Genomic DNA, 26,601 nt, shown 5'->3' on the forward strand with positions numbered 1-26,601 from the left:
GAGCATAGTATCCAATAAACATTTTCTATAAATAAAATCATATACATAACTAGAGAAAAAAGAATAGAATCATAGAACCGGAAGGGACCTTGAGAGGTCATCAAGTCCATTCCCCTGCAATCATGTCAGGACTAAGTATTATCTAGACCATCCCTGATAGATGTTTTTCTAACCTGGTCTTAAAAACCTCCAGTGACGGAGGTTCCATAGCCTCCCTGGGCAATTCCAGTGCTTAATCAACCTGACAGGAAATTTTTCCTAATGTCCAACCTAAACTGCCGTTGCTGCAATTTAGGCCATTGCTGCTTGTCCTGTCTTCAGAGGTTAAGGATAATAACTTTTTCCCTCTTCTCTTTTTATGTACTTAGAAACTGTTATCATGTCCCCTCTCAGTTTTCTCTTTTCCAGACTAAACAAACCCAGTTTTTTCAATCTTCCCTCATAGGTCAAGTTTTTTCTAGCCCTTTAATAATTTTTATTGCTCTTCTTTGGACTTTCTCCAAATTGACCACATCTTTCCTGAAATGTGACAGACAGAATTGGACACAATACTCTAGTTGAGGCCTACTCAGCGTGAAGTAGAGCGAAAGAATTACTTCTTATGTCTTGCTTACAACACTCCTGCTCAAACATCCCGGAATGATGTTTACTTTTTTGCAACAGTTACGCTGTTGATGGATATTTACCTTGTGATCAGCTATGACATCCAGATCCCTTTCTGCAGTACTCCTTTCTAGGCTGTCATTTCCAATTTTGTATGTGCATGACTGATTTGATTCTTCCTAAGTGGAGTATTTTGTATTTGTCCTTACTGAATTTCATCCTATTCTCTTAGACCATTTCTCCAGTTTGTCTAGATCATTCTGAATTTGAATCCTATTCCCCAAAGCACTTGCAACCCCTCCTAGCTTGATATTGTCTGCAACCTTTAAGTGTATTCTCTATGCCATTATCTAAATCTGATGAAGATATTGAACAGAACCGGACCCAGAACTGATCTCTTCAGAACCTTACTTGCTATGCCCTTCCAGCTTGACAATGAACCACTGATAACTACTCTTTGGGAATGATTTTCCAACCAGTTATGCATCTATCTGATAGTAGCTCCATCTAGGTTGCATTTCCCTAGTTTGTTTATGAGAAGATTGTGTGAGACAGGGCACCTCTTCACTGGCAATGTTAAAGCGCTGCCGCGGCAGTGCTTTAACATGGTTTGTGTAGTTGCAGTATAGCGCTCTAAAAAAACCACCTTTGTGAGGGGAATAGCTACCAGCGCTAGGAGTGCGGCTACCAGAGTTGGTACACTATCTACACTGGCACTTTACAGCGGTGAAGCTTGCAGTGCTCAGGGGGGTGTTTTTTCACATCCCTAAGCGAGAAAGTTGCAGTGTTATACTGTGCCAGGGTAGACAAGCCCACAGTATCAAGCCTTACTAACGTCAAGATATACAGTACTACACTTACCGCTTCCCCTTATCCACAAGGCTTGTTATCCTGCCAAAGAAAGCTATTAGGTTGGTTTGACATGATTTGTTCTTGACAAATCCATGCTGACTGTTACTTACCACCTTATTATCTTCTAAGTATTCGCAAATTGCTTAATTATTTGCTCCATTATCTTTCTGGGTACTCAGCTTAAATTGACTGGTCTGTAATGGTGACTTCCAAAAGTCCTTCACCAGTATTGCACTCCTGCAGCCTAAGGTTTTCTGCACTATGGGTATGGCTACACTTACAGTTGTACAGCGCTGGGAGTTACAGCTGTCTTCGTACAGCTGTGTAGGGAAAGCGCTGCAGTGTGGCCGTATTGACAGCTACCAGCGCTGCAGTGTGGCCACATTTGCAGCATTTGCAGCGCTGTTGGAGTGGTGCATTGTGGGCAGCTATCCCAGCGTTCAAGTGGCTGCAATGTGCTTTTCAAAAGAGGGGGGTGAGGGGGAGAGAGAGAGTGGATTTTTGGACCTGTCAGCTCCCTGCCTTGCAAGTTCTAAGGATGGAACATACACATCACCAACCTGCAATCAATTTAGAAGTTTCGAGCCCTTCCCCTACCTGTCTCTTATTCCTTAAATGCAAATTATGCACTCCTAAATAGCCTTCAGACCACGTAAGCAGCTGCTCAACACGGACTCCCCCTCCCCCTCTGCCGTGTGACTTCTCTCTTAAGCAAACAGCAGCTGTGTTTGTTTTTTAGATAAGCAGCTCGAGGGAGCTCGGAGTTCAGCCATTCTTCCGGTTTGTTGTGATCAGGCATTCTGGAATACTTTCTAATACTCTGGAGGCCAATAACAGCGCTTTTGGTGGCCACACTTAATGAGCAGCACTGCATCACCAGTGCTGCAATCGTTACACCCCAAGCAGACCAGGTGTACAGCCAGCTCTGCAGCCAGGGAGTTGCAGCACTGGATGTGCCTTGCAGGTGTGGATAGTTACTAAGTTGCAGTGCTGTAAACCCACCATCAGCGCTGCAACTCTCCAGTGTAGCCAAGCCCTATGTGTGGATTTATAGTTCTATTCGGAAGAATTTGGGGGTTTTTAGAAGAAGTTTTTACAGTGTATGTCCTCACCGGCTGTGGAATACGGTTGTCTCTTCATATGAAACTATTGTATTATATTTAAGGAAAAGAACTGCCAACCAAGTAGCTGAAAATAAACAAATTTTCTAGTCAAATTTGACAATCATTACTATTTATCTGAGAGAGCCAATAAAGTCCTATAATTTTTACTAATTTTTGTTTTTTTTTTCCATTTATTCTGTAACCTATTTAATAGCTTATCTGGAGGTTCACTGAAAATTTATTGGATCCCTGTGTGTTTTTCTAGTATCTTCTGTCATATGCCCCTTTATTCCCAGGAGCAATACATGAACAAATCCATGCTTCTCCACTGACCATTTTCTATAGATCCCCATTCTGGGAAGTATGTCCCTCTGGTTCAGTGAGTTGCAGGCTATTTTGAAAGCTGTAATTGTTGGGGGGCCTCATGCATATTCAGACATCTTGTTTGGTGCAAGATTATGTAAGGGACAGTATCCCAAACACCCTTACTTATACTTCTTCTTTTGTGAGTAGTTGGCTTCAAAACCATTGCTCTGTTCATCTGCTGTATGCAGCTGTTCTACCTTTTTTCTGTTTTATTAGCTCTAGTATTCTATACAATGTCACACAAAATATTAGTTTGTTCAACTATATTTCTTCACAAGACCACAAATGCTAAATCAAGAAAATCCTAAAACAAGATCACTTTTTGGCTGTGAATGATACACTTCTCTCCAAATTCTAGACTGCTGTCATCATGACTCTTAACCACACCATCACACTAATACCATGGGCTAAAGCAGGAATTGTGATTTTTCATCTGCCCTGCACTGATGTGTGCACACTCTCCTACATTAAAAAAAGACCAAAATTAGCATTTCTTCTTATGTGATAGCTCAAGAAGGACCAAAGAAATTGGGCTTTCTTCATTGCAAGACATATTTTTTCTGCTGTTCTAGCCATTCAAATTGCTAACTGTGAGGAGGCAAATGTTCAAGTAAATTGTATTCCTGGACTAGGAATCTTCTTTTTGGACTACTTGCCTAAGGAGAAATACAGTGAAGCCAAACCAATTTTAAGAGCATTTCCCCAAGTATTCTTTGAGAGTTGTGGTTAGGTCAGTTGGAACAGTTTTGTCACTCTTATACTCTTGATTTCAGATCTCTTGACCATCCTAAGAAATTTAGACCATAGTATCCAATCTGCTGTTTGAGAAACATGACCTCTTCAGTCTTCCTTTTTGAGAACAAAGTGACAGTAAGGTCTTAGGGTCTCTCCCTTTCTTTGGATTCCAGGGTCAGGGTGTGTCCAGGGTACATTGCCGCTGGGAGCAAACCTCCAAGCCCAGGTAGACAGACTTGCACTAGCTGGGCTTTAGCTAGCGTGCTAAAAGTAGCTGTATGGAAATTGCGGCACAGGCAGTAGCTTGTAGCAGTAGCCACCCTAACTTGAACCTACTCGATCTCCTGTGTCTGAACTCAAGTAGTTACCCCGAGCTGCAGGCAGTGCCACAATATCCAGCCACACTGCTGGTTTTAGTGCTCTAACTTGAGCCAAGATAATGCAAGTCTGTCTATCTGGTCTAAAGGCTGACTCCCAGCTGTGGTGTAGACACTCTCAGGTGTCAGTTACATCAGACCACCATAATGAAGGAAGTCTTAGACCACCTTTCTGTCTTCTTATATAGCACCTGTCAGTTAGCATAGTAACTGAGCACTTCTTTGGCTCCCCCGACAATATCCAGTAGTACTTCATGCTAGATCTGGCAGTGCTGTCTGTTATCAAAAGAGCCTTTTAAACTGAGAAATAGAATAGGGAGATGGGAACAGAAGAACTGCCACGCTGGATCAGACACATGATCCATCTAGATCAGTGGTTCTCAAACTTTTTTTTTTGTGGACCACTTGAAAATTGCTGAGGGTCTCGGTGGACCACTGAATGATCTTTCCAAATGTGTGTGTACCGTTAGCTAACTATTGTAAAGCGCTTTGAATAAAAGCATTATATAAAAAAAAGTAATGAACTTTTTTTGTTCTACAAATAATAGCACACAACTCATATTTTAGTATCAGTAGTCTTACCTTTCTAATGCGATGGCTGTGCCCTCTCTCCCCCACCACGGCAGCCACAGAGCTGAGGCTGGGAAGGACGTCCGTCTCTCTCTGGCAGCCGCGGCCCTGGCGCTGGGGAATGTCACCTATTTCTCTGGCTGCCGCAGCCTGTATGTCCCAAATTCCCCCCGCCCCCTCTTCTCATCCCACTGCCCCCTTCCACCTACCCCCAAGGCCACCACCTCACCTGACATGTGAGTCTTCTCCAGAGTCCAGGCACCTAATCAGTGGAGCCACGGCTGCACAGCTCCACTAATTACGTGGGTGGCCCTTCATTCTCTTGTGTGCGGCTACCTAGGCACGTGCCTTAGAGGGAACTATCTGCGGACCACCTGAATGGAGCTCGCGGACCACTTTTGGTCCACAGACCACAGTTTGAGAACTTCTGATTTAGACGTCTATCCTGTGTCTGACAGTGGCCAGCATCAGGTTCTTCAAAGGAAGATGCAAGAAATCTCCCTGTCCTTGGTTGGAAATTGGGCTATGCTTGGAAGCATGAGATTTAATCTCTTCCAAAATGTATTATTATTAACTATGATAACTCTGTAAATATTCTTACATGCATAAATGTCCAATCCCTTCTTGAGTCTAGTTAAATTCTTGGCCTCAGCATTCCATACCAGTGAATTCAATAGCTTATGTATTGTGTAAAAGAAAATTAAAATAATTTCCTTCTATCAGTTTTGTATTTGCCACATTTCAATGTCATTGAAAGTCCCTTTGCTGTTGTGTTATGAGGCAGGGAGAACACAAGCTCCTGATCTGCTTCTCTGTACCATTTATTATTTTATATATTTTTATCATGTCTTCTCTTCTTTGTCTGCCTTCTAAATTAAACTGTTCTTTTCAGTTTCTTCATTGATTCTCCCCCCAGCCCTTAATCATTTCTCCCCTTCTTTGAACCCCCTTTCTTGAAATGCAGCGCCTGGTACCACACACTGTATTCTAGATGAGGCCACAACATTGATTTAAATAATGGTAGTATATTTTCCATAATCTCCATCCTGTTTCTAATGCATCTTAACATCTTGTTTGTGTTGTTTGGTGGCAGCTACTCAGTGAGCTGTCTGAAAGATGCCCGGGTCCGTTTCCTTAGGCAGTATAGTTAAGATAGTTACTTACAGCTGTAGTATTCAGAAATACCTCTGTAAGCATTTTTTAACAGTCTCTTTATAGATGGAAATTCTGACCCTTGTATAAGACTGTGTTCAAACCATTTCCTCTCATGTAGTATTCAGTTTTTTTATTCAGGTGTTTTTCTTTTACTTAGATTAGACAGATTACAATATAAAAGCTACTGAATTGAAAAGGAAGCCAAGCCCGGCTAATTATAAAGACTTTGGAAGAAAGTTTAGATGTGGTTTTAATAAAGTTGTAGCCCTTGGGCTACTTGAAACAGTGTCTGGACTCTCCTTTTCATTAGTGTATACCCTTAGCAGTTTGGCATTGTGAAGACTTCAGTATCTTTAAACAAAACAAAACAGCACAGTACAATGTTATGCTGCTGGTTTTGTTAGACACAAATTTCACAATTGTATTTTATGCAAGTAGAACTTGTCTCCCCTTTTTCCCCAAATAGACATGCTTACATGGGATGATAGCACAGATCTTTTGAGGTAATGCTGTTAAGTAATTTGAAGCATTGGTTCATAGATACACCTGTTTCATTTAATTGGTAAGAATATTTACAGGTGGAAATTGGTCTGTGCTAAGTATCAGAGGGTAGCCGTGTTAGTCTGGATCTGTAAAAGCAGCAAAGAATCCTGTGGCACCTTATAGACTAACAGACGTTTTGGAGCATGAACTTTCGTGGGTGAATACCCACTTCCTCAGATGCATGTAATGGAAATATCCAGGGGCAGGTATATATATGTGTGCTAGCAAGCAAGCTAGAGATAACGAGGTCAGTTCAATCAGGGAGGACGAGGCCCTGTTCTAGCAGTTGAGGTGTGAAAACCAAGAGAGGAGAAACTGGTTCTGTAATTGGCAAGCCATTCACAGTCTTTGTTCAATCCTGAGCTGATGGTGTCAAATTTGCAGATGAACTGAAGCTCAGCAGTTTCTCTTTGAAGTCTGGTCCTGAAGTTTTTTTGCTGCAGGATGGCCACCTTAAGGTCTGCTATAGTGTGGCCAGGGAGGTTGAAGTGCTCTCCTACAGGTTTTTGTATATTGCCATTCCTAATGTCTGATTTGTGTCCATTTATCCTTTTCCGTAGAGACTGTCTATCGGCCAAACTGGACAGTCTCTACGGAAAAGGATAAATGGACACAAATCAGACATTAGGAATGGCAATATACAAAAACCTGTAGGAGAACCCTTCAACCTCCCTGGCCACACTATAGCAGACCTTAAGGTGGCCATCCTGCAGCAAAAAAACTTCAGGACCAGACTTCAAAGAGAAACTGCTGAGCTTCAGTTCATCTGCAAATTTGACACCATCAGCTCAGGATTGAACAAAGACTGTGAATGGCTTGCCAACTACAGAACCAGTTTCTCCTCTCTTGGTTTTCACACCTCAACTGCTAGAACAAGGCCTCGTCCTCCCTGATTGAACTGACCTCGTTATCTCTAGCTTGCTTGCTACCATATATATATACCTGCCCCTGGAAATTTCCACTACATGCATCTGAGGAAATGGGTATTCACCCACGAAAGCTCATGCTCCAAAATGTCTGTTAGTCTATAAGGTGCCACAGGATTCTTTGCTGCTTTTACAGATCCAGACTAACACGGCTACCCCTCTGATACTTTACATTTGCAGGAGATAATGCTGCCTGCTTCATGTTTACAACGTTAGCTGAAAATGATAACAGGCGTTCGCATGGCAGTGTTGTAGCCGATGTTGCAAGATATTTATGTGCCAAGTGCGCTAAATAGTCATATGTCCCTTCATGCTTCAGCCACCATTCCAGATAACATGCATCCCTGCTGATTATGGATTCCGCTTGATAACAATCCAAAGCAGTGCAGACCAACACGTTCATTTTCATCATCTGAGTCAGATGTCACCAACAGAAATTTGATTTTTTTTTTTTTTGGTGGTTCGGGTTCTGTAGTTTCCACATTGAAATGTTGGTCCTTTAAGACTTCGGAAAGCATGCTTCATGTCCCATCCCACTCAGATTTTGAAAGGCACTTCAGATTCTTAAATTTTGGATCAAGTACTGTCGCTATCTTTAGAAATCTCACATTGGTACTGTAATAACCTTAGTCCCAGATTTGGACCTTAGCGTCCAAAATATGGGGGTTAGCCTGAAAACCTCCAAGCTTAGTTACCAGCTTGGACCTGGTACCTGCTGCCACCACCCAAAAAATTAGAGTGTTTTGGGGCACTCTGGTCCCCCTGAAAAACCTTCCCTGGGGACCCCAAGACCCAAATCCCTTGAGTCTCACAACAAAGGGAAATAATCCTTTTTCCCTTCCCCCCTCCAGGTGCTCCTGGAGAGATACACAGACACAAGCTCTGTGAACCCAAACAGAGTGAATCTCCCTCTCTGTTCCCAATCCTGGAAACAAAAAGTACTTTCCTATTCCCCCAGAGGGAATGCAAGGTCAGGCTAGCAATCCAACACACAAATCTCCCCTTGATTTCTTCCTCCCACCAATTCCCTGGTGAGTACAGACTCAATTTCCCTGAAGTAAAGAAAAACTCCAACAGGTCTTAAAAGAAAGCTTTATATAAAAAGAAAGAAAAATAAGTACAAATGTTCTCTCTGTATTGAGATAATACAACACAGGGTCAATTGCTTAAAAGAATATTGAATAAACAGCCTTATTCAAAAAGAATACAAATCAAAGCACTCCAGCACTTATATTCATGCAAATACCAAAGAAAAGAAACCATATACCTTACTATCTGATCTCTTTGTCCTTACACTTGGAAACAGAAGACTAGAAAATAGAACTACTTCTCCAAAGCTCAGAGAAAGCAGGCAGGCAGACAAAAGAAAAAAGACAAAGACACAGACACTCAATTCCCTCCACCCAAAGTTGAAAAAATCCGGTTTCCTGATTGGTCCTCTGGTCAGGTGCTTCAGGTGAAAGAGACATTAACCCTTAGCTATCTGTTTATGACACGCCCCCCAAATTGCAGACAGTGGGGAATCTCACTGGCGGCGATTTCCTTCTAGAACTTGAAAATAAACAGATTAATACAACACATACACCTTTACATATACTCCTAAGTATATAACTAACAGACTTCTACATTTTAAGAACACTTTTTAACTACTGAATTCTGGGAAACTCTCACGGGAGAGTGCATCAGCAACTTTATTAGAAGCTCCTGTGATGTGTTGAATTTCAAAATCAAAATCTTGGAGAGCTAAACTCCAACGAAGAACTTTCTTGTTGTTCCCCTTGGCAGTATGAAGCCACTTTAGTGCAGCATGGTCAGTTTGTAGTTGGAACCGCCGTCCCCAAACATATGGGCGTAGCTTTTCCAGGGCGTACACAATGGCATAGCATTCCTTTTCACTGACTGACCAGTGACTTTCCCTCTCAGACAGTTTCTTGCTGAGAAACACGACAGGATGGAAGTTGTGATCTGTTGCTTCCTGCATGAGCACTGCTCCTATACCACGCTCAGATGCATCCGTGGTTACTAGGAATGGCTTGTCAAAATCCGGGGCCCTGAGCACAGGGTCAGACATGAGCGTTGCCTTAAGTTGGGTAAAGGCCTTTTGACACTCATCAGTCCACTTAACTGCATTTGGCTGGGTCTTTTTGGTCAGGTCGGTCAGTGGGGCAGCGATTTGGCTGTAGTGTGGTACAAATCGCCTGTAGTATCCGGCCAAGCCTAAGAAGGATTGGACCTGTTTCTTTGACCTTGGGACAGGCCACTTTTGGATAGCATCCACCTTGGCCTGTAGGGGGTTTATGGTTCCTCGACCCACCTGGTGCCCCAGGTAAGTCACTCTGTTTTGGCCTATTTGACACTTTTTGGCCTTAACAGTTAGTCCTGCCTGCCTGATGCGCTCAAAGACCTTTTCCAGGTGTAGTAGGTGTTCGGGCCAGGAGTCTGAAAAAATGGCCACATCATCGAGGTAGGCAACTGCAAATTCTCCCAGTCCAGCTAGTAGACCATCTACCAGCCTCTGGAAGGTGGCGGGTGCATTTCGAAGGCCGAAAGGAAGGACATTGAATTCATACACCCCCGCATGGGTGACGAATGCTGACCTCTCCTTGGCAGGTTCATCTAGCGGTACTTGCCAGTACCCCTTGGTTAAGTCTATTGTAGAGATGAACTGGGCACGTCCCAACTTCTCCAATAGCTCATCGGTACGTGGCATTGGATAGTTGTCCGGACGAGTTACAGCATTTAGCTTACGGTAGTCCACGCAAAAGCGTATTTCCCCATCTGGTTTGGGTACCAGAACCACTGGAGATGCCCATGCACTGGTAGATGAGCGGATTATACCCATCTGTAGCATGTTCTGGATCTCCCGTTCTATAGCGGCTTGGGCATGAGGAGACACTCGGTAGGGTGGGGTTCTGATTGGGTGAGCATTACCTGTATGAATGGAGTGGTATGCCCGTTCAGTCCGTCCTGGGGTGGCTGAAAACAGTGGGGCGAAGCTAGTGCACAGCTCCTTGATTTGTTGCCGCTGCAGACGTTCCAGGGTGGTTGAGAGGTTCACCTCTTCCACGCCACCGTCTTTTTTCCCGTCGTAGTAGACACCGTCAGGCCACTCAGCATCATCTCCCTGGACTGTAAACTGACAAACCTGTAAATCTCTGGAATAGAAAGGCTTGAGAGAATTAACATGGTACACTTTAGGCTTTAGTGAGGAATTGGGAAAGGCTATGAGGTAGTTTACAGCTCCCAGGCGCTCTTGGACCGTGAATGGCCCTTCCCATGATGCTTCCATCTTATGGGCCTGTTGCGCCTTCAAGACCATAACCTGGTCTCCTACCTTGAAGGACCGATCTCTGGCATGTCTGTCATACCAGGCCTTTTGCTCTTCTTGAGCATCCTTTAGGTTCTCTCTAGCAAGGGCTAAAGAGTGTCGGAGGGTGCTTTGTAGGTTGCTTACAAAGTCCAGAATGTTAGTTCCTGGAGAAGGCGTAAACCCCTCCCATTGCTGCTTCACCAACTGTAATGGTCCCTTAACCTCGTGACCATACACAAGTTCAAATGGTGAAAACCCTAAACTGGGATGTGGTACAGCCCTGTAGGCAAACAGCAACTGCTGCAACACTAGGTCCCAATTATTGGAGAATTCGTTGATGAATTTTCGTATCATGGCCCCCAAAGTTCCATTGAACCTTTTAACCAGGCCATTGGTTTGATGGTGGTATGGGGTGGCAACCAAGTGATTTACCCCATGAGTTTCCCACAGTTTTTCCATGGTCCCTGCCAGGAAATTAGACCCTGAATCTGTAAGGATGTCGCAGGGCCAACCTACCCTGGCAAAGATGTGTGTTAGGGCCAGGCACACAGTGTTAGCCCTGGTGTTGCCTAGAGCTACTGCTTCCGGCCATCGGGTAGCAAAGTCCACTAAAGTCAGTACGTACTGCTTTCCTCTGGGTGTCTTTCTTGGGAAAGGACCCAGAATATACACAGCTACTCGCTGAAATGGGACCTCAATTATGGGGAGTGGCTGGAGAGGGGCCTTGACCTGGTCTTGAGGCTTACCCACTCTTTGGCATACCTCACAAGACCGGACATACTTGGCAACGTCCTTGCCCATCCCCTCCCAGTGGAAGGACTTCCCCAACCGGTCCTTGGTTCTGTTCACCCCAGCATGGCCACTGGGATGATCATGGGCTAAGCTTAAGAGCTTCTCCCGGTACTTAGTTGGAACCACCAACTGTTTTTTGCGGCTGCCATTCTTCCCGGTGTCCACCAGAAAGAATTTCCTTGTATAAAAGTCCTTGGTCTATAACAAACCGGGATTGATTAGAAGAGCTGAGAGGCGGTGGGGTGCTCCGTGCCGCCGCCCAAGCTTTGTGAAGGCTGTCATGTGCTTCCTGCTCAGTCTGGAACTGTTCCCTTGAGGCTGGGGTCACCAGTTCTTCCTCAGACTGTGGACTTGGGCTTGTTCCCTCTGGAAGCGATGTAGGTGATGGGGTTGTTTCCAGTGCTGGTGAACCGCTCTCCGCTGGTGCACCTGAGGGTATTTCAGGCTCTGGCTGAGCCTTTTGGGTATGGCTGTCTGTTGCTTCTGCCAGTTTTGGCTCGCTGGTGCCCTCTGGCGTTGAGTTTGAAGATGTAGTTGCACTTGCTGGTGCTGGTTGCTGTTCCAGTTCCGGGCCTGGGACTGGAGATGCTGTGGCTGTTTCAGTGGTAGGCATGGAATCCGGGTCCACTACCTCTGTCTGGGTCTCTGGTAACACAGACGGGGCGTCTGTGGACGGTTCAGGAACAGGAATGGGTCTGGAAGCTTGCCTGGTTTGGCTACGTGTAACCATTCCCACTCTCTTGGCCCGCCTCACCTGGTTGGCCAAGTCTTCCCCCAGTAGCATGGGGATAGGATAATTGTCATAGACTGCAAAAGTCCACATTCCTGACCAGCCTTTGTACTGGACAGGCAGTTGAGCTGTAGGCAAGTCTACAGCTTGTGACATGAAGGGGTAAATTGTCACTTTGGCCTTTGGGTTGATGAATTTGGGGTCAACGAAGGATTGGTGGATAGCTGACACTTGTGCCCCCGTGTCTCTCCACGCAGTAACCTTCTTTCCGCCCACTCTCAAATTTTCCCTTCGCTCCAAGGGTATTTGAGAGGCATCCGGGCCTGGGGATCTTTGGTGTGATGGTGGTGTAATGAATTGCACTCGCATGGTGTTCTTGGGACACTTGGCCTTGATATGTCCCAGTTCATTACACTTAAAGCATCTTCCATCTGATGGGTCACTGGGCCGAGGTGAGTTACTGGAGACTGGTGAGGTTGAAGGGTAGGGTATCTGTGGCTTTACTTGGGTGGTATGTGGGGTCTTTGGCTGTCCTCGGTTGTAGGGTTTATGGTCTGTGTGCCCCTTGGGGTAATCGTTCCCCTTGACAGTAGCTTTCTTGCTTTCTGCCAGTTCCATCCATTTGGCTCCAATCTCCCCCGCCTCAGCGATATTCTTGGGGTTTCCATCTTGTATGTACCGCGTGATGTCTTCAGGAACACCATGCAAGAACTGCTCCATTTGTATGAGGAGGTTCAGTTCTTCCAAGGTTTGAATGTTGTTTCCTGTTAGCCAGGCCTCATAGTTTTTTGCAATGTAGTAGGCGTGTTTGGGAAATGACTCCTCTGGTTTCCACTTTTGGTTTCTGAAACGCCGACGGGCATGATCTGGGGTTATCCCCATCCTGTATCTGGCCTTGGTTAGAAAAAGTTTATAGTCATTCATTTGGTGCTTAGGCATTTCAGCTGCCACCTCTGCTAAAGGTCCACTGAGCTGTGACCTCAATTCTACCATGTACTGGTCTTCGGGAATGCTGTACCCAAGACAGGCTCTTTCAAAATTTTCTAAGAAGGCCTCGGTGTCATCACCTGCCTTGTAGGTGGGAAATTTCCTGTGCTGTGGAGCAATATTTGGCGCTGGGTTGTTAGGGTTGGCTGGCACATGCAGCCCAGCTTTTACCAACTCCAGTTCATGTTTTCTCTGTTTTTCCTTCTCTTCATTCTCTTTTTGTTGTTTTTCCATTTTTTTTTGGTGTTTTTTCCATTTCTTTTTGGTGTTTTTCCATTTCTCGGTGGTGGGCCAACTCTTCTTCTGCTTGTTTCCTTCGGTAGGCTATCTCTTCTTCTTCTAGTTTTCTTTTGTGTGCTGCCTCTTGGGCCGCCTGTTCTCTTTGGAAGGCTGCCTCTTTGATCTGTTCTTCTCTTTCTTTCATCTCCATCTCTTTTAGTTTTATTTCCAGTTGTCGCCTGTGTTCAGCTTCTTTGATTTGTTCTTCGGCCTCAATTTTTGCCTTAGAAGTCATGGTTCCTGTTTTCTTGTGTTGGGGTGCCCTCCGGTGTTTATCTTTTGAACTGCAGGTTCTCTGTTGCCTCCTGAAGTCTGCCTAGCAACAGTGCCTTTAGCTAATTTTCCTTTTCTCTCTCTAGCTAATGTTCAATGAAGGGAAACCAGAAAAACCACTTTATTTGCATGCCTATAAGTGCTGGTACTTGACTCCTAATGGGAGGGCTATTGCATGACAAAAGACCCTTAACATGCAAGCCACAAACTGCGAGAGAGAGCAGAAAAAAAAAATTCTCTCTGGTTCCCTTTTAAAACCAACTGTTTCTCTCTGCTAAAAAGCCCTTAGCAGAGAAAAGAAAAATATAATATTCCTACTGGCTTCTGGATTCTAATCCCACCGCTGCCACCATGTAATAACCTTAGTCCCAGATTTGGACCTTAGCGTCCAAAATATGGGGGTTAGCCTGAAAACCTCCAAGCTTAGTTACCAGCTTGGACCTGGTACCTGCTGCCACCACCCAAAAAATTAGAGTGTTTTGGGGCACTCTGGTCCCCCTGAAAAACCTTCCCTGGGGACCCCAAGACCCAAATCCCTTGAGTCTCACAACAAAGGGAAATAATCCTTTTTCCCTTCCCCCCTCCAGGTGCTCCTGGAGAGATACACAGACACAAGCTCTGTGAACCCAAACAGAGTGAATCTCCCTCTCTGTTCCCAATCCTGGAAACAAAAAGTACTTTCCTATTCCCCCAGAGGGAATGCAAGGTCAGGCTAGCAATCCAACACACAAATCTCCCCTTGATTTCTTCCTCCCACCAATTCCCTGGTGAGTACAGACTCAATTTCCCTGAAGTAAAGAAAAACTCCAACAGGTCTTAAAAGAAAGCTTTATATAAAAAGAAAGAAAAATAAGTACAAATGTTCTCTCTGTATTGAGATAATACAACACAGGGTCAATTGCTTAAAAGAATATTGAATAAACAGCCTTATTCAAAAAGAATACAAATCAAAGCACTCCAGCACTTATATTCATGCAAATACCAAAGAAAAGAAACCATATACCTTACTATCTGATCTCTTTGTCCTTACACTTGGAAACAGAAGACTAGAAAATAGAACTACTTCTCCAAAGCTCAGAGAAAGCAGGCAGGCAGACAAAAGAAAAAAGACAAAGACACAGACACTCAATTCCCTCCACCCAAAGTTGAAAAAATCCGGTTTCCTGATTGGTCCTCTGGTCAGGTGCTTCAGGTGAAAGAGACATTAACCCTTAGCTATCTGTTTATGACAGGTACCTTCTTTGCTTTTTGTAAAATCTGCAGTGAAAGTGTTCTTAAAATGAACAACATGCTGGGTCACTATCCGAGACTGCTGTAACATGAAATATATCGCAGAATGTGGGTAAAACAGAGCAGGAGACATACAATTCTCCCTCAAGGAGTTCAGTCACAAATTTAATTAACACATTATTTTTTTAATGAGCATCATCAGCATGGAAGTATGTCTCTGGAATGATGGCCAAAGCATGCAGGGCAAACAAATTTTTAGCGTATCTGGCATGTAAATACCTTGCAGTGCTGGCTACAAAAGTGCCATGTGGACGTCTGTTCTCACTTTTAGGTGACATAAATAAGAAATGGGCAGTATTATCTCCCCTAAATGTTAACAAACTTGTTTATCTTAGCAATTGGCTGCACAAGAAGTAGACTGAGTGGACTTGTAGGCTCCGATGTTTTACATTGTTTTGTTTTTGAGTGGAGTTACGTAACATAAAAGAAAAATCTACATTTGTTAGTTGCGCTTTCACGATAGAGATTGCACTATGGTACTTGTATGAGGTGAACTGAAAAATACTGTTTCTTTTATCATTTTTACAGTGCAAATATTTGTAATATAAGTAATATAAAGTGAGCACTGTTTATCAAAGAGAAGTCTAACAGATGATGCGGTAATGATCTGTAAGTTACAGTTAAACTGGAAGGAAGATCGTACTTGAACAATTAGTATGATCAACTGTTTGAACTACTTACCAAGAGAAGTGGTAAATCAGTAATCACTGGACTTTTTGTATTGAGTTTTGGATATCTTTCTAAAAGAGATGCAGTAGTTCAACCACAAGTTATTGTGTTTGATATTCATTTATGCAGTAGGGAAGACTGATTCCCTTTGCAAGAATTACTAGGTGACATTGTAAGGGCTGTGCCATGCAGGAGGTCAAAATAGATTATCAATTGATCACTTCTAGCCTTAAGATAAATGCAGGACATTTAAACTTTTCTGTGTCCTGATTATCTTGTGGTGTTCACTGCAGCTTCCTCTTCTTTGGTCTCCCTGGAAACCACATCTCTCTCGTGCAGAAAATCACAGCTAAAATTCCCATGTCTCTGGCTGTATATGGCCTTCCACAATTGATTTTCATCAACCCCTTTCCCACGCCATGACACTTAAACTTGACCTAGTCTTCAGTTCCATAGACAATTCCTTCACTCCTTAATTATCCAACATAGTTAGTCTCTTATCACATTACTTTTTTTTTTTTGTATGTGTAAGCAAGATATCTTAGTGAGTCCAAGCTGCCAAAATGTGAGATTAGTCTTGCTACTTGACATGTGGTGAGTCTTGTCTTTGGCAGGAAGGAAACCACCTTTTGCTAGATTTAATCCGCACTCTAAAGTGGTGTTGAGTCTCTTGCAAAAGACTTATATATCCTATAATAGAGTCTTAGTTATTAAAGATTAGATAAAATTACCTGATTTACCTAATAATTTTGTTTTATACTGCCCATGTTTCAAATCTTTGATGTACGAACATTTTCCAAGTAGTTTCAAACAGATTACAGCATAACTGCAGACATATAAAAGCCCTGGTAACTACTGTATGTGGTTTGGCACTAATTTTCATAGCTTTCCAATCTCTAAATTGTGGATCTCCATGTGTGTAAGATGGGAGTTCAAAAATTATTCCATTTTAAAGTTAGATTTTTGATGAAAAATTGCACCCATTTTTCTCAGCCCATTAGTCTGAAAGATATTAATAAAATAAACATCATTCTGCACCATAAACATTAGTTTTAATTGCCATATTTGGGCTACCTGCTGGCTGTGGCTGACATGCTTAAAAGTGATGTCATTTAAAATAAAAGATGTAAGGGGACTCAGTCAGATGGAATACATCTTTATTGCACTCTAATACTGTTTTCTTAAATGTTTTTAAACATTAATTTATTTCAGCAATATGCAAGCTGGATGGATTTTTAAGTGTTAGATCTCATATTGCAAGAGTACATCACCCTCTGCCTCATAGGATAACTGCCACCAGGAACCAACTCTTAAATACCAGTTGTATTTATTTAAAAATTTTAAACTGGTATATAAGAAATATTTGAGTTCATTGGCGTTTAATAGAAAACGGCATAAATTTTTCAGAGTTCATCTTCTATTTGCGTTTTGTAATGTGATTATATACTTTTAATTTCCTTGATAGTATTTACTGCTTGAAGGCAGTGAATGAATTCTTTGTGTCATCTTCACTGCAGAGGATGTCAGGGAGATGCCCACACCTGAGCCATTCTTTTTAGGTGACAGATCAGAGGAACTGTCCCAGATTGAGGTGTTAGTAGAGAAGGTTTTGGAGCAAATTGATAAATAGAAGAGTAAGAAGTCATTAATACCAGATATTGAGAATATTCTGAAGGAACTCAAAAATATTGCAGAACTACTGATCTATGTAAACTATTGCTTATGTATACTGATATTATATATATTGCACAACTACTGATATATGTAAACTATTGTGATATGTAAACTATTGCTTAAATCAGCCTTGGTACCAAATGGCTGGAGGGTAGCTAATGTAATGCCAGTTTTTAAAAGAGGTTCCAGAGACAATCCTGGCAATTTTTAGGCTGGTTAACTGAAGTTCAGTACCAGGCAAATTGGTTGAAACTATAGTAAAGAAGAGAATGATCAGCTACAGATGAACACAATATGTTGGGGAAGAGTCAACGTGGTTTCTGTAAAGGGAAATCATGCCTCACCAATCTATTAGACTTCCTTGCGGGTGTCGTCAAACATGTGGACAAGGGTGATTGAATGCATATAATATACTTGGACTTACAGAAAGCCTTGGAGAAGGTCCCTCACCAAAGACTCTTCAGCAAAGAAAAGAGACATGGGATAAAAGGGAAGGTCCTCTGATGGATCAGTAACTGTTTAAAAGATGGGAAATAAAGGGTAGGAATAAATGGTCAGTTTTTACAGTGGAAAGAGATGAATAATAGGGTCCTCTGAGGATTTGTACTGGGACCAGTGTTGTTCAACGTAGTCCATTTTTCCAAATCATTTATAACAGCAAGGTGGCAAAGTTTTCAGATGGTACAATATTACTCAGGATAGTTGAGTCCAGAAATGACTGTCAAGAATTACAAAAGGATCTTCCAAAACTGGGTGACTGGACAAGAAAATAGCAGATGAAATTGAGTGTTGATAAGTGCAAAATGATGCACCGTGAGAAGTATAATTCTAAGTATACCAACAGAATGATGGGATATAAATTTGCTTTTACTACTCAAGAAAGATCTTGGAGTCGTAGATTTTTCTCTGAAAACATCTCAATGTGCAGTGTCAGTCAAAAAAAAACAACCTAGCAATGTTAGGAACCATTAGGAAAGGGATAGATAAGACAGAAAATATCATAATGGCACAGTGTAAATCCATGGTATTCCCACAGTTTGAATGCTGCATGTAGTTCTGGTTGCCTGTTGAGGGGTTCAGTGTCTGAGCCCAGCTGCGCTACCCCGTGATGAGTCTGTGGGGCTGGTGGTAGGGGAACCCAGACCCACCCTGCTCTACTGGGTTCCGACCCAGGGTCCTGTGATTGGCAGTTAGATATGCAGCCTGAGGTGGACGCCTGCCAAACCTGCTCACTGGGTCATTTCCTACCATAGCCTCTGCCCCTCCAAAGTTACTGCAGACTCTGCTTATGGACTCACCAAGTGTGGGGATTCTCCTTGGTAGATATCCAGAAGCTCTTCCCCATCAGTTGCAGCCTACTGTTACCAGTGTCTATGGGTGCCTTTGGCATCTGTCTGCCAAAGTGGGGTCAGCTCCAGGCAAAGTGGAGCTCCTGCAGCCTCTCTGCAGGCGCTAACAGCATAGGACTGCTCCCTTGCTCTGTCTGTGATGACTAGCCTTGGCTGCTGTCTTTTGAGCTTTGTGCGAATATCCAGTAGGTGTGGCTTGGTGGGGCCTTTTGAGCCCAGAGTTTCCTGTTTAACCCTTGGTCTCCCAGTGTGGGGCTTATACATCATATCACATCACCTGCTATCTAAAACTATATATTAGAATTGGAAAAAGTACATAAGCAACAAAAACGATTAAAGGTATGGAACAGCTTCTGTATGAGGAGAGATTAAAAGACTTGGACTGTTAAGCTTAGAAACAAAATGAGTAAGGGTGGTGGTGGTGTTATAATGGAGGTCTATAAAATCATGAATGGTGTGGAGGTCAAAAAGCAAGTGATGTTTGCCCCTTCACATAACACATGAACCAGGGGTCACCCACTGAAATTAATAAGCAGCAGGTTTAAAATAAACATAAGGAATACTTCATCATAGAACACAGTCAACCTGTGGAACTCATTGCTAAGGGATGTTGTGAAGCTGAAAGTATAACTGGCTTAAAAAAATTAGATAAATTCATGGAGAATATGACCATCAATGGCTTTTATCTAAGATGGTTATACCTCTCATAGAACTGGAAGGGACCCTGCAAGCTCATTGAGTCCAGCCCCCTGCCTTCACTAGCAGGACCAAGTACTGATTTTGCCCCACATTCCTAAGTGGCCCCCTCAAGGATTGAACTCACAGCTCTAGGTTTAGCAGGCTAGTGCTCAAACCACTGAGCTATCCCTCTCCCCAACTGCATGCTGTGGGTGTCTCTAAGCCTCTGACTACCAGAAGCTGGGATTGGACGCCAGGGAATGGATCACTTGATAATTGCCATGTTCTGTTAATTCCCTCTAAAGCATCTGACATGGGCTACTGTCATAAAACAGGATACTGGGCTAGGTAGACCATTGGTCTGACCCAATGTGACCATTGCTATGTGAGCCCAGTAGTGCCATGTGAATATAAAATACATATATTCCCCCCCCATCCCCGAAATAGAAAGTGTTTTAGGTAGTTTTGTAAAAGCTGCAAAGAGTCCTGTGGCACCTTATAGACTAACAGACGTATTGGTAGGTGCCACAGGACTCTTTACTGCTTTTACAGATCCAGACTAACACAGCTACCCCTCTGATACTTAGGTAGTTTTATAAACCATTTTTTTTTTTGGTAAAGGCCAAATTTTGACTGTAATAGTTGTTGCCTCAGTCCATCTGTACCATTAACACAGTAGATTTAACCTCTCTTAGAAATTATTCAAAATATATCTGATAATCTATATTCTTCAGGAACTGTGGTCCTGATCCAAAGTCCATAGAAGTAAATGGGACAGTTTCAATGAGCTTTCCATTTGGCTTATAATTATTCTCAGTTTCTTTTAAAACTAAAACAAACAAATCCAGTAAAACCACAAACAGAAAAAGAAATGCGGTCCATGTTCTGGGAAGCAAATGATATTGACATTAAACAATTACAGTATCAATCAGTTCCTATCCACACTTATTTAGTTACTTAATGTTAATGGATAAAAAATCAAATACTGCTTTTCATTATAGGTTTTAAGACAGTTCTCTGTACCATATTATTCCTCTACAGAGTCTTTTGCTCTCTTTTGGTAAGAGGTACTGTGGTTGGTTGGATTCAACTTCAGAATTCAAATCAAGATTTGAGACCAGAGGTCAGCTTGAGATGCTGTGTGGAGATACATGCTGCTTTTTTGTTCTCCAAAATCTAAGGTTTCATTTAACCGAACCCCTCCACCCCCATAAAACGCTGTCTCGTTGTTACGGTTACTGAGAGATCCTCAAAAAAAGAGTTGTGTAAATGTGTATCTGCATTTGCAGAACCCCACAGAATGACTGAGGCATTAAGTGCCTCATTCATCTTAATGGGTTCTAAGTCAGATTCCCAGAGACAATACTTTAAATATCAACATTATTAACAGTTTCACTGCTTCAGCACATTTTAAGTATGTTGGTATAAAGGTGCTTTATTGTTCAGGGAATTTTATCTTTTGTGCTTCAACTCATTTTGTCAATATAATTTAGAGTGACGGGGACTGGATTTCACTACATCTTACTTGTCTTTTATTTGATTGAAGTTCTCAGACTATTTTTTGTCATCAACAGACAACGTTATTGAAACGTCAGGGTCGATATATATGCTCTACTGTTCCTGAAAATGCAGAAAAGGAAGCTCAAAGCTTGTTTGTAACTGAGGTAACATTTATTTGTGTGTGTGTGTGTGGCGTGCACGTCTAACTAAATAGTTTAGTTGTCTGCTTGCTTCTGTAGATTAAATTTCAATAGAGCTGAAAAAATTTACCACTTATTGGCATCTAGTTGTTAAAAAAGACAGGAGGAGTCCACAGATGGGTTGAAAGGCAGAAACGCAGTGATTCCTCTCTTAGCTGCTGGAAATGAGGGGTGATATCCTAGCATCTTACATGGAAACAATCTTTCATATCAGGTCTGGCTAATAGGAGTTTGAAACTTCTTACTCTGTCTCCTCTCTTGGCTCTTTTGGGTTGTTGGGGGCTTTTACCTTCCTCCCTTCTGTATCACCGCTGTGTAGCTCCTCACAGTTTTCCCATCCACAGCAAAGTGAAAATTGCAGGATTCTGGTCAGTGTTACTGCTTCAGAATAACATTGGCATGGGAACTATGGAGCTGACCAGAGTCTGGTTAATTTTACTTTGTTGCTGATGACTTTCACCTGTTGACCAGAAGGAACTTTATTCACCACTGGCGAGACCAGTTTTCAAGTATTTATATCGCAGTAAAATTGGCGGTAATTGTACTGTTTTAGGAACAAGTTCAGGGCAGAGACAAGCCCTCACAAACCTTTGTGCTTTGTCTCCAAGGTCTGAATATTTTGGGTCTGTGTCAGCTATTTATAACTTCTGTGCTTTACAAATGATACTTACGTATGGAGTATGTCACTGTAGAGTATATTTGATGGTGGGGGCTGGTGTGCATGAGTTAAATCATGAATTTAAATGAAATATCTAATTTATACACACTTTAAAAATTAAATGTTGACTTTGTACTTTACAAAGTATGTATACAAATGCATTGGAAATATGATGGAGTATATTTGTGTGTGTTCATATGATGTCTAAAAACGTCAAGTATTGTATAATAATGTCTCTTGCAAGATACTTCAATGTTTTTTATGCTACTTCTGCTGAAGCCAAGATAAATTTGTTAGTTACAGCAACATGGGCGGAGTAAAATGATACTTCCTGTAATCTAGTCCAGAACAGAATGACATAATTGCTTTTCAACAGCTGCAAGCATGCAGTTTAGATTCAAAACATTCTTGTAGTTGGGCTAAAAATATAAAATTGAATACTTACAGTCATAACTTTAGATTTTAGTTCTTCCAGGATAGAAAGTACTAAGTTGATCCTGCTATTTTGTTAGTACATCTATATTTTTAGGCTAAATATACTCAGACATTTTATCATATTGTTTCCACTTACATTTAGCTTCTTTGCTTCTCAGGAACTAGGAGGTGATGTTTTTATTTCAAATGTATAGTCTATCATTTTCTGAATTTATAAATTCCTTATGCTTTTAGCATTTGTTTCCAACAACCAGTTCATTTGACATAAACACACTTGTTCAGCTTCTGAATCTGAACATTCACCATGCTGGTAAGATGTTTAACAAAAGAAACAAAATGTGACATTCACAGAATAAACATTTATAATGCATTTGAACTTGCAATGCTTTCCAGGTGACTATAATAGTTCACAAACAACTGTAATATGAGAGAGCCGTTAAATGTATTTAGGGAGTGCTTTCAGCTAAACTTACTTTATTTGATGTATTGTGACATTTGTTTCTGTTGAAATAGTGCATCAAAACCTACAACTCAGACTGGCATGTTGTTAATTATAAATATGAAGACTATTCAGGAGAGTTTCGACAGCTTCCAAAGTGAGTAAATTATCTGATACTGTTAGATTTTGAAGATGCAAAAGAAGATTATATATATATATATATTTTTATGACATATTGGGTCATAAAAAAGTCATTTCATGTAATATAGAACCTCAGATCTAGCCTACCAGTGTTAATACTCTGTATTGTACCCTGAGGCTTTCAGAGTGGAATTCATATTGGTTAATTTTTCTTAGCCTTTTGAAGATATAAAAGCAGTTGAATTGATATCTGAAAAACTATCATAATAAAGCTGCCTTGGTAATTGTGGGATAACCAGAAGAAGAACTTGGATTATTGATAATGTAAAAATAAAACTGATAATTGAAATATGGTAAGAGTTGTTTTATGTTGCTATGCCAATATACAGTCTTTTCAGCATTGATGGCAGCTTCAGCAACTTTCCACAAGTTTGGCACAGAACCTTTACATACACACACACACACACACAGGATTTTAATAGAGAGAATGAATGCAACTATTTTATATTTATAGAGCAGTGTAAGAATACACAGCACTTAAAAAAACAGACAAAAGATGGTTGAAGTCTGCGTGGAAAGGAGTATTAATGAAAGACAGGCATTGCTTTTCTGACACTAGGATTTGTCTTTTTCCATCTTTGTGGCGGGCACACACATTTTATAAGATGTAGGTTTAAAGTAAAAAGATCAATTCCTTTTCATGAAATTGCCTGTGGAGAGCCTCACAGATATTGCATGCCTCACAGGTACTGAACCATTTAAAAGGAGGTAACTGATTAGGCTATGTGCCTATGTCAACTACTGGACCTAAATTCTGAAGCAAGTATCTCCTTTTCTGAAGTCATCCGGTGCTGAATTATTAGAGAAACATGTCACTTCAAATAGATAAAAATACAGGTTTTTTTATTGAATTAACTATGAAAATGAATAATACAACTTGTACAATATTTCTTTTGTTATATACTTTTTTTGTTGACCCAGTATTTTCAGCATGCCACAGAATTTTTTTTATTGACAACACCGCAACTAAGCTGTAGAAGTTGTCAGAGGGAAGCTTTTGACAAATGGAAAGATATAGGAAGTGATTCAGGTTTTTGTCACCCAAGGGTTACTGTTGGCATTGGTGAAAGGATCTTCCTTCCTTTCATATTTTGGGCACAGGTGGATGTGGCTTTAAAGTTTTTTATTTTTGTATTTTGTCTGGATTGAATTGCTAGTTCTTCTACCTCTGCAACCCTTGATATCAACCAACTGCCACCTTTTCCCTTTCCCAACTCTGTCCCACTATCTATTGCTGCAGATGAAAACAGTGCAAAAGCATGTGAGCTGAATATTACCTCTAAAATTATCAGTGAAATTGCTGAATATTTTCACAGTTAAAATTTTGCTCTTAGACCTTAGAGTTAACATGTTGAGGTGAATAAAGAGATTCAGTTCCCTAGCAGATGCTTTTCAATTTGTTGGCAAGAAGGGTCTACTAGGTGTTTCGCTAAGTACTAAATTGGCTCAAATTTTGAATGTTTTCTTTGAAAATGCAAGGGTTAACTTTTTAAAAAAAATTTTAAGGACAAGAGAACTTCAGTTCAGAATTGAGCTAGAATTTGTGTCCTTTTTTAATGTAGGAAATAATTTAAAAATTAAGGCCTCTGAACAAATGATGTTGTATCTGAATTATCCTTCTCCTCCTCAGCTCTAGGTCCCTTTTGTACTGCAAATTCACTTTATTCATCATGGGTTTTTTTTACTTGTATGGCTTCAACCACTATTTCATGTACCTAGGTAGCTTTTCTGTTGCCTTTTTTAGTTCTCTTCCTGTAACTTTTCCTTCTAGCATTGTCTTTTTTCAGATGTTGCCAAATATTTGATGCGCCCAGAAGCCAGTCTGCCTAAATCCCTGAGTCTGTTTAAACTCAGTCATTATAACTGAAGTTCATTCTTTGTCTCTTGTCTCTCCTCTGGGATTGCTTTAAACCAGTATATGCAAACCACCCTGGGAACTGGTACTTCCCTAGTGCTGTTCATAATCTTGGTAACGGCAGTAATCACCCCCCACTGATTTTAATTCCTGGAGGAACTGTGGTAATCCTCCCCTTATTGAGCCGTATACAGTCCCTAGTCCACAATGGCACATAAAACATTCATAAACTTAATACAGTATGATCCCTAAAAGTACTGCATGCACATCTGTCACAATATACTCCTCCCCACCTGCAGTCCTGACCCTAACAAATGAATAAATATACTCTACCCCCACCTACTAAAGACTGACTGCCCCCAACATTGCAACACAACATAGTGGAACTTGTGGAAACTCAAATGTGTTTCTTGCTTGACCCAAAATAAAAACCCAATGATTAATCAGTATAACATACGTTCAGAAATTAAATGCAAATACAGTATCTCAAAGTTAAGGACTGACTGTTTATCCTAAATCCTGTTCCCAGCACAGAGGGGAATAGAAGGGGAAATTATGGTGCAGCAGGAGGAGAACATATACTCAGTCTAAGGCAGGTCTCCTCTGGCCTGTAAGAAGTCTGTGCAGAGGGCAGAAGATGCAACTGTGGAAAATGGCTTAGGTGAATTCTTTTCCACCAAGGAGCACGTGTTACTGCCTATTAATAGTGATTTTATATTTTCCTTTCAGAATAATTATAAAAGATTAGATAATGATCATGTAATCACAAAATGATCACAAAATATCTGACTATTAAGAATTTTTCTTTCTTTTTTAGCAAAGGGACCAAATCGGAGAAACTTCCAGTTCATGTATATGAAGTTGATGAAGAAGCAGATAAAGATGAGGTGAGCAGATGATAATCTATTTCTTCTTCTTCGAGTGCTTGCTCATATCGATTCCAATTAGGTGTGCGCACGCCGCGTGCACGCTCGTCAGAAGATTTTTACCCTAGCAACACTCGGTGGGTCGGCTGGGCGCCCCCTGGAGTGGCGCCGCTGGATATATATCCCTGCCGACCCAACGGCCCTTCAGTTCCTTCTTACCACCCGTGTCGGTCGTTGGAACAGTGGAGTCCGGCTTAGCTGATCCCCACCTCCCTAGCTACTTGTAGTTATAGTTAGTTAGTTTTATTCATTCTTTGTTATAGTTAGTGTATATAGTTGACAGGGGTTCGGGGATTAGCCCCTTCCCCCCACCCGGTACCAGGCCCCATGCCTGGTTCACCGGGCTTCAAACCGTGCTCGACCTGCCTCAGGCCGATGCCAACAGGAGATCCCCACGACTCTTGCCTTAAGTGCCTCGGGGAATCCCTCCTCTCGGATAAGTGCCGGATCTGTAAGGCCTTTAAGCCCAGGACGAAGAAGGAGCGGGACTTTCGTCTGAAACAGCTCCTGATGGAGGCAGCTCTTACTCCTCTGCCCTCGGCACCAAGCGCTGGACAGTCCGTATCAAGCAGAAGCGTCTCCTCGGCACCGGATCAAACCGGTACCGCTAAGGCCCCTCGGCACTGACCGTCGCCGGCACCGTCATCTGCTCGGCACCGTTCCCTCTCTCTGCGGGTTAAGAAGCATAAGACTCCTGCGGCTTCCGTGCCACCTGCACCGCAGTAGGAGCACCCGCCTAAGTCGGACCGCCTGGCACCGACACCTGCCGCAGCACCGACAGTTTTGGCACTGTCGATTCCGTCCCACAAGGGCCGTCGAGTCCGGTACCTGACAGCTCCCCGGCGCACGCCATGGTTGAGCTCACAATTCCCTCCACGCTAGAGATCTTTTCTACGGCGAGGGAGGTGATTGCCCTGACGGAGTCTGTGCTGCCTCAACCCCCGGCACCGCCGGTGAGGGTCATTCAATCTATAGGCAAGCCTGCCCTGCTGAGGCCACCCTCTATCGGCACCGTCGAGAGGCACCAATCACGATCACGGTCCCACCGGCGCCCTCGGTCCCGTCGCCGATCCTGACGCCTCTTGCAGTCCCAGCACCGCTCTCCATCTCAGTACTGGTCACACTC

General features: G+C 42.3%; 1 protein-coding gene across 17 annotated transcripts in view; it reads left to right on the plus strand.

Annotated features, from left to right (window-relative positions):
* The window catches only part of DOCK9 (dedicator of cytokinesis 9), a 347,564-nt gene that overhangs the window by 101,792 nt on the left and 219,171 nt on the right, over nt 1-26,601 (plus strand). For all 17 annotated transcript variants that reach the window (XM_050946717.1, XM_050946719.1, XM_050946627.1 and 14 more), the window contains exons 3-5: nt 20,836-20,925; nt 22,568-22,650; nt 25,367-25,436. In XM_050946717.1, the coding sequence (XP_050802674.1) occupies nt 20,836-20,925; nt 22,568-22,650; nt 25,367-25,436 (243 nt within the window). The remainder of the gene's footprint in view (nt 1-20,835; nt 20,926-22,567; nt 22,651-25,366; nt 25,437-26,601) is intronic.

Source organism: Gopherus flavomarginatus, chromosome 1 (genome assembly GCF_025201925.1).
Source record: "Gopherus flavomarginatus isolate rGopFla2 chromosome 1, rGopFla2.mat.asm, whole genome shotgun sequence".
Classification (NCBI taxonomy): domain Eukaryota; kingdom Metazoa; phylum Chordata; order Testudines; family Testudinidae; genus Gopherus; species Gopherus flavomarginatus.